This window comes from Olea europaea, chromosome 1 (genome assembly GCF_002742605.1).
Source record: "Olea europaea var. sylvestris chromosome 1, O_europaea_v1, whole genome shotgun sequence".
Classification (NCBI taxonomy): domain Eukaryota; kingdom Viridiplantae; phylum Streptophyta; class Magnoliopsida; order Lamiales; family Oleaceae; genus Olea; species Olea europaea.
In genome coordinates this window covers 33,996,404-34,005,731 of record NC_036237.1, presented here as the reverse complement: position 1 = coordinate 34,005,731, position 9,328 = coordinate 33,996,404, and the positions used below count along the sequence as shown (strand labels likewise).

At 38.0% G+C, this 9,328-nt stretch overlaps 1 protein-coding gene across 1 annotated transcript; it reads left to right on the top strand.

The window, feature by feature from the left end:
- Positions 1–370: 370 nt before the first annotated feature.
- Positions 371–4,493, top strand: LOC111407760 (ATP-dependent DNA helicase PIF1-like). Its single transcript, XM_023037425.1, has 7 exons — positions 371–581; positions 682–1,206; positions 1,306–1,370; positions 1,473–1,694; positions 2,901–2,945; positions 3,127–3,202; positions 4,468–4,493. The coding sequence occupies exons 1-7, from the start codon at positions 371–373 to the stop codon at positions 4,491–4,493; spliced, it is 1,170 nt and encodes a 389-aa protein (XP_022893193.1).
- Positions 4,494–9,328: the final 4,835 nt, after the last annotated feature.

Here is a 9,328-nt window from a genome sequence, read left to right as displayed (position 1 = left end):
TCCAGCACATTTTGTCTGGAATGCATATAAGAAAATTTGGACTCCTACAAAATAACAACTTGTTATAGGACGAATTGTCACTGCGAATCCAAGTGAAGGGGAGAGATATTTTCTTCGAATTTTTCTTAATCACATTAAAGGGCCAACATCATTCAATGATTTAAAAACTTTGAATGGGGTAACTTATGCTACATATCGAGAAGTAGCACTTGCACATGGTTTTTTAAAGGGAGACAATCATTGTGAAAAATATTTATCTGAAGCTATTGTATATGAAATGTTTGGTTCTTTAAGACATCTTTTTGCTACAATGTTTACGCTTTGTAATCTTGATTATCCAAAGTTACCGTGAGATAAATTTAAATCTGACATGATTGACGATTATGTACATCAAAATATATGTTTGGAAATCGCTAAAGTGCGAGCTTTGGAAGATATTAATTCAATTTTAGAACCTATAGGTAAAGATATCAATGACTATGGAATAATGCCATTTCCTGTAGATATAGATGAAGCTGAGAGATTGAATCGAATGGTTGCAGAAGAAACGATGAATTTTGATGTTGAAGAAGGCCTTGCTTGTGCGACAATAAAGAACAACAAATTGCATATGATACAATAATGGAAAAAGTAAAAACTAAATCAAGTGGTGTTTTTTCATTGATGGTCCGAGGGGGACAGGGAAGACTTTTTTATACAAACCACTTTTAGTTGGCGTAAGATCTCAAAATTTAATTGATTTAGCAACAGCGTCCTCTGGAGTATCTGCATCTCTTTTACCTGGAGGTCGAACAGCTCATTCGAGATTTAAAATTCCTCTAAAAACAGTTGGTGAAGTTAGCTGTTCTGTTAGTAAACAATTCGCTTTGGGAACTTTATTAAAAATGTGTAAACTAATAATTTGGGATGAAGCACTCATGGTAAACCGTCGTGCTATTGAAGCTGTAGAGAAAATGCTTAGAGATGTTACTGATTGTGACTTGCCTTTCGGTAGGAAAGTCATAATTCTTGGAGGAGATTTTCGACAGGTTCTACCAGTAGTACCAAGAGGGAAAAAAGAAGACATGATGAAAGCTAGCTTAGTTTTCTTAGATTTATGGCCTTTATATTTACAACTACCTTTAGTTGAAAATATGAGAGCAAAATTAGATCCTGTGTTTTGTGATTACTTACTTAGAATTGGAGATGAGACAGAAAAAGAACATAGTTGTGATTGTATTCAACTTTCAAATAGTATAATTTTACCATTTGAAGATGAAATTACATCTTTAAAAAATTTAATATATCATGTTTTTCCAAATATAGAAGTATATGCTGATCATTTACATGGCATGATGAACAGAGTTATACTTACTCCTAAAAATGAATGTGTTCATTATATTAACAAAATTTTGCTCGATCAAATTCCTGGTGAAATTTTTACATACTATAGTTTTGATGAAGTAATTGACAAATCAGAATAAAGCTTGCAGGAAGATTTTTTGAATAGTTTGACACCAAATGGTATTCCACCACATGAATTAAAACTTAAGGTAAATTGTCCAGTAATATTATTGCGGAATATCAATCTTTCTGAAAGTTTATGTAATGGGATACGCCTTACTTGTCGAAAATTTAATAGAAATGAGATTTTGGCTGAAATCACAATTGGTGAATATCGTGGAAAATATGTGTTTTTACCAATGATTCATTTTGTACCTCTTCAAAATGATCGAAACTCAATTCAAAGAGAACTCAATTCCCAATTAGACCTTGCTTTGCAATGACAATAAATTAAACAAAAAGTCAAACTTTAGATTTTGTTGGTTTATACCTTCCAGAACCAGTTTTTTGCCATGGTCAACTATATGTAGCATTATCGAGAGCAAAAACAAATAAATCTTTGAAAGTTTTACTCAAACCGTCAAATGCAGACAATTTACATAACGCATGCACTAAGAATGTAGTGTATAAAGAAATTTTTTCATTTATACATTTATAAAACTACAATCTTTTCATAGGTATGTGTTTATTTTTGTTCTCAAATTCAATATGTTTTATTATTATTCATTAGTTTCATTGTTTTTATATAAGTTATAAAGATTAAATATCTAGATTTACATCTTCTGTTAATTGGTTTGAAATCTGCCTTAAATTCAAGAGGGTTAACTAAATATTTAGCGTCATTTATATAAATAACTTTCATTTGATATGCTTTACTTTTATGTTGCTTTTTCTCTTTATTGATTTTTACTACAGTTTCAACTACTTTATGTTTTTTTTCTTATTGTTTATTTAAAGATGGAAACTTTTACCTGTAGTAACAAGTGAGTGCTAACTTACATTTTCACCTTTATACCAGCAAACATGTTATCCATCAAAATATAGTTTCTATTTGTATGGTAAAGGATGAAGATAAATTAATTTTAATGAACTTCTTAACAAGATTAATCACATTCTTTTCTTTTTATTCCTGGTAATGGTGGAAGTTACAAATATAGAAGTCCCTTTTCATTTATTTTTAATTGTCAAGCATATTTTCGATCATTTCTTAGGATGAATACCAAACTCAAGTTAGTCATGTTTTTGTTCGTGTCTTTGTATTTTCTATACTAATAAATGTTAAAAATATATTACTATTTGTATTTATTGGTGAGTACACTTTTATTAAGATTTTTTTTTTCTAAATAGGTAGAATGAACAATTTACTCAATACATAATGTCGGTAGTTTTGTATTATTAAAACAATCTTATATGATAATGCAATGCTGTATGAGTTATAATTTTTTATAGTTCTCAAGTTATATGATAATGATGAAAGGAAATGCTTTATTTGTAAATTGATTTAAAATGCTTAAAATTTAAATTAATATTCGCTAATTGAGTATTTATTGTTTTACTACTTTTTCCTTATTCATTAGGTGACATCACTGATTGCGGAATGTCATAGAGCTTATGAAAAAGACGTACTGTTATGCAGCCTACTACGATGATTTAAATTGCTTTAAATTAATTCTTTTTGCTACTCATTAGACTTCGATCGTATAGTCTTGGTAACTATTTCTTCCCAATGTTGTCTTATATTAACATATACACTAATGTTTGTCTATTTAAAACAATAAGCTAATTATCGTTCTCAAATGAAAGGTCGAGGCATTTTTCAAATTTGTGAGTATAAGAGATGAAAGTGTTGCAACTCCTAAAAGAATTCCATCCACAAAAGGTATGTTTATTACTTTTCACATGTCTCTTTGATCTCTTTCCATTCAAGAATATTTGAAAATCTTCTCATATTCTTCTATTTCATGAATTTTCGAATTTTTTATCATTTGATTTTATCGTTCCATAGATTTTTTTTGTTGAAAAGTACTGACGTCTACGACTTTTTTTAGTTTTGTTTTGTAGAGTTTTGAGAATAATTCATTCTGAGAAGAAAAATATAAATTTTGTGTGTGGATTTAGAAGATTATGCTTTATTATATTTTGAGTAATCCAGTATACACTAAACTAAATGTGTGAATGATGAATTTTTCAAAGTTCAGCCTATTATTGCAAATCCCTCTACTTATGGTTAGAAATTGTAATGTTGATGTATATAAATAATAAAGTTTCAATAAGTTTAATTTTTTTATAAAATTTAGTTTGTAGTAGAATCATTTTACTAGAATTTGTAACTTAGAACTCCAGAAAGAGAATTCAATAATAAGCTTTCTTATCTGTGTTACATTATTGTTCATAATACATTACTTGCATTTCAAGGTTTCAACCATTTTATGCTTTTTTTTTTCTTACTGTTTATTTAAAGATAAAAACTTTTATCTAGAATAACAAGTGATTGTTAACTTTCATTTTCATTTTTATACCAGCAAATATGTCATCCATCAAATATAGTTTATATTTGTATGGTAAAGGATGAAGAAAGATTAATTTTATTGAACTTCTTAACAAGTTTAATCACATTCATTTTTATTCCTAGTAATAGTGGAAGTTAAAAACATAGAAGTCCCTTCTTATTTATTTTTAATTGTTAAGCATATTTTCGGATCATTTCTTAGGATGAATAGCAAAATACAATTCGTCATAAACTTAATCATGCTCATTAAAAGAAATTAGCAATTAGTCATTTAATAGTTTGTCTTTTTCTTTTTCTTTTTTGTGTCTTCGTATTTCTTATGCTAATAAATGTTAAAAATATATTATTATTTGTATTTATTGGTGAGTAGACACTTCTGTAAAGAAAACTTTTTTCTAAATAGGTAAAGTGAACAATTTACTCGATACATAGAGTCGGTAGTTTTGTATTATTAAAACATACTTATATGATGATGCAATGCTTTATGGGTTATTAATTTTTATATAATTCTTAAGTTATATAATAGTGATGAAAGCAAATGCTTTATTTGTAAATTAATTTAGAATGCTTAAAATTTAAATTGATATTCGCTAATTGAGTATTTATTATTTTACTACTTTTTCCTCATTGATTAGGTGACATCACTTGTTGTGGAATGTAATAGAGTTTATGAAAAAAAAATACTGTTGTGCAGCCTATTACGATGATGTAAATTGCTTAAAATTAATTCTTTCTACTACTCATTAGATTTCGATTGCATAATCTTGGTAACTATTTCTTGTTAATGACGTCTTATATTAACATATACACTAATGTTTGTCTATTCAAAACAATAAGCTAATTATCGTTCTCAAATGAAAGGTCGAGGCATTTTTCAAATTTGTTAGTAAAAGAGATGGAAGTGTTGCAACTCCTAAAAGAATTCCATCCACAAAAGGTACGTTTTTTACTTTTCATACACCTCTTTGATCTCTTTTTATTTAAGAATATTTGAAAATTTTCTCATGTTCTTTTGTTTCATGAATTTTTGGATTTTTTATCATCTGATTTTATCGCTCCATCTATTTTTTTTGGTTGAAAAGTACTATAGCTGAGACTTTTTTCAGTTTTATTTTGTAAGGTTTTAAGAAATTAATTCATTCTGAGAAGAAAAGTATAAATTTTGTGTGTGCATTTAGAGGATTATGCTTTATTATATTTTAAGTAGTCCAGCATGCAAAAAACCAAACGTGAGAATGATGATTTTTTCAAAGTTCAGTCTATTATTGCAAATCCCTCTACTTATGGTTAGAAATTATAATGTTGATGTATTTGAATAATAAAATTTCAATAAGTTTATTTTTTAATAAAATATAGTCTATAGTGGAATTATTTTACCAGAATTTGTAACTTATAACTCAAGAAAGAAAATTCAATAATAAGCTTTCTTATTTACATTACATTATTGTTGCGTGTTGTCACACTTGTCCTATCCACCTGGGCCAGTAGGCCACTCATCCTGATCCACGCGGCATTCCTGCCGAGGTGGCCCACATTGTCGAGGTGGGTTACACCCGAACTGCTTCTAACCGAGGCCCATGGCCCGAGGCGTGGAAGGTTTTGTTGTAGCTGAGGTCCTCGAATGGACGAAGCCCCGAAGTTGATGCGCGAGCCTCAACCACAAGGAAACATCCTCCATGGTCACTTCTCCCAAGGGATCCCCTGCACAGATCTTATTCGAATGATTGATGGAATGTTTGTCATAAGCATAAAGGTCAAGTCTTGTCACTAGCGTGGAGGTCCTGCACAAACAATAAATGCGCCGTAAGCTAGCAAGTCAAATCCCATGCCTATGAACAGACATTTAAACTATGGAGATGAGGCCACGTGCCACTTCATCCAAGGGTCCCCATTCCATATGTATCACTATAAATACCCCCATTGTATAGTGTCAAAGAACTAATGCAAGAATCAATACTAAAGACTGCATTTACTCAACTCTCTCTCATTCACTTGCAATACACAAATCGAGTCTATACACTTTTACTTATACATTTACGAGCACCGGTTGGTAATTATTGTACAATCGGATTACGAACAACCCGTCGAATTCCGAACGTTACCGTCCCGCGTCGTTGGGCTACTCCCACGCCCCTTTGAACCGCTTGTTTTAGACCGTCCACGTGTCTTAGCGTGTTGGACATTCGCCCACGCAAGCGCGGGTGGGACCGGCATCTGTTGGCGCACTTTTTGGGGTCAACAGATTGGCGTCGTCTGTGGGAAACCATACCATAACCACGAGCAACCTTGTGGTAAAAGCTTGCTGAAAAAAATATTTGGGCAACCCCCCTTGAAAAAGGATTTGTTCTTGAAAAAGAACAGGAGGAACCCCTACCACTTGGAGAAATCTAAGTTTGATAAAGGAAAAAATGAGTTCTAACGAAGATACTCCCCCAAGGAGGGTAAGAGAAAACACGAATGTGCCTCCCCAGCCTGCTGCCCCAGCAGCTCGGCAGAGGCTCCACCACCACCAACGGAGAGGTGGGATGCGTGCGACGGCATGAATATCAAGAGAAATGGCCACTATGGCAGCCAACATGAGGGATATAGCCAACTAAAACTTGGCCATGAGGGAGCTCACGACCCAGATGCAAGGCCAAGGAGGTTTCCCCATTCCTCCATATGCCCCCCATGGGCACTATCAGCAAGAGGACGAGGTCCAAAGTCATAGAGCAACCTCGCCAGACTATGGCCGAGGTAAAAGTCCATTTGTGAGGGAAGTGGGAGTTGACATTTCCTCCAATTATGCATCTGGCCAACCCTCCGAGGTCCAAATGAGCCATGATAACTTCCCACCTCCGTATGAGCAAGACCCAAGACAGAGGAGAGCAGGAAGTGTTTTTGACAGAATCAGCCCTGCCGAACCAAGGCCCAGTCAACAGCAGGCTTAGCAGCCTCGGACGAGGCCACAGCCTCCACCACCGATGCCCCAACGGCCGGAGAGAAGGCATGAAAATGCCCCCCGCGCTGTCCCGCCTAAAAGTAGGCCGCAAAGGAGAGAGGAAAAGGCTAGGAACCGGCCAGGACCCTCTCACCAACAACCTAGGTACGAGGCCGAAGATTACGATTCTGATGAGCAACAGAGGTCCTGTGACTTGGAAGATGATGATGAGAACCTGCCATTCTCAAGAGAACTAAGAGATGCCCAGGTCCCGAGCCACTATGTCATGCCGAAAATACCAAAGTATGACGGGAGAGGTGACCCAGAAAAGCACCTCAACGCTTACAAAACTCACATGAGCCTGAGGGGCGCCACTCCAGCTGTGAAGTGCAGAGCATTCCACTTAACCCTCAGTGGAGCGGCTGAAATCTGGTATAGCAGGTTACCATCTGGGAGCATCCGAAGCTGGCCCGATTTCAAAACTACCTTCTTGAAGAGGTTTGCAGTGAGCAAGGAAGGAGAGGCCCCCATTCAGCATCTTCAAGACATGAGACAGGCACATGGCGAGTCCTTGAAAAGCTTCCTATCCCGCTTCACCGACGAGATGACCTACTGTGTACAAGTCACCGACAGGGAAGCACTATCTGCATTGAGAGGAGGATTGAACATGAACACCCTATTCTGGAGGGATGTGCAGAATCAAGACCCAACCACCGATGACGCCCTACTAGAGATGATGAGAAGGGAGATAATCAATGAAGAATTGATTGAGCATAGAAACAAGGCAAGCAGGGGCCTCCCACCTCCTCAGAGACAGCAAGGTAGGGGTCCGACCTCCCACCTCATGGACTACCAGATGAACCGATCTGGAAATGAGAACTCCGGCCAAGCTCCGGCCACCACAACTCTGAACGCGGTACCAACCTTGGCGTATGAGGATGTCAGCCCAACCGCTGACCCACATCAGATGCAGGCCCAGCAGGAACCCCGTAGGGGGAGAGGCCGAGGTCGAGGTTTTGCACCTAGAAATAGGTCCAATCCGAACCTCTCTGGATACTATTTGCACCATAGGTCCTACGGGCACGACACCGCGGATTGCAGAGACTATGCACACCGCTCGCGGCAGGAACCCGCCAGAGAAAGACATAACTCGCCCCAGACGAACAGGCCCCCGCCCAGGTAAGACAACCGACATGGGCGTGAGGCGGCTGCTCCTCGTCAAAGGGATGTCTCTCCAAGGCAAAGAGAGCAAGACACGGAGAGGCCCAGGGAAGGGCATAGACACCGAAGAAACAGGCAGGCTCAAGATGAGGCCCCTATCCACGAGATAGATACCATATTTGGAGGCCCTTATGTCGGCGGTGAAACACGGAACGCCAAAAGAAACTATGCTAGGGAGGCTAAGTACCCCCCTCTGACAAGTTACATTGTGGATAATAGCTCTCGGAGAAATCAAGCACCACCCATTTTCTTCACCCAGGAAGACGCCGAAGGAGTTCATTACCCCCACTGCGATGCGCTGGTGGTGAGGGCTGTCATAGCCTGAAATGGACTCAAACGAATGCTAGTCGACAACGGCAGCTCCGTCAACATCTTATTCGGGTCCGCCTTTGACAAGATGATATTGGACCACCAGTTGACGCCCACCACCACTCCATTGTACAGATTTACTGGAGATAGCATCACGCCGAGGGGAAAGATAACACTGACAGTAGAGATGGGAGAATCTCCTCAAACTACGATGAACTTTATGGAGTTCCTCATAGTCGACAGCCGGTCGGCTTACCATGGAGTCTTGGGCAGACTGGCTCTAAAGGAATTGGGAGCAGTCACCTCCATCCACCACCTATGCATGAAATTCCCAACAGAAAAGGGGGTGGCAATGGTGAGAGGCGACCAGAGAGGTTCGCGAGAGTGCTATCTGAGCTCCATTAAGAAGGTGGAGCCTCGGGACATCCATGTGATCGCGGCTGATGTGGTCATGGCGGATGTCCCAGGTGACGCTCCAACTGACCAGGAAGATGTTGATATGATCGACGTACCCCTCATTCCGGAGGCGCTGATCGTTGATGAGATCGACCCTCGCATAATGGAACATGAGCCTCAAGTATCCCCTGTAGAGGAACTTGAGAGCTTCTCAGCCGACCCTCGAGATCCGTCCAAGGTACTGAAAGTAGGCAGTGGTTTATCCGACATTTTCAGAGAAAAGATTAAGGATTTTCTAGGCAAGAACCTGGACGTCTTCGCCTGGAGGCATGAAAACATGGTGGGCATAGACCCCAAGGTCAGCTGTCATCACTTGAAAATTGATCCTAATTTTGCCCCACATAGGCAAAAAAGGAGAGCCCTCAACCCAGAAAGGTATGAGGCTCTGAAGGAAGAGGTTCAGAAGCTGATCCAAAATGGCTTCATCAGGGAGGCCACCTACCCGAAGTGGGTCTCCAACCCGGTCTTGGTTAAGAAACACAATGGCAAATGACGAGTATGCATCGACTTCACCAACCTTAATAGAGCTTGCCCGAAAGATAGCTTTCCGCTTCCAAGGATTGACCAATTGGTGGACTCCACGGCTGGGC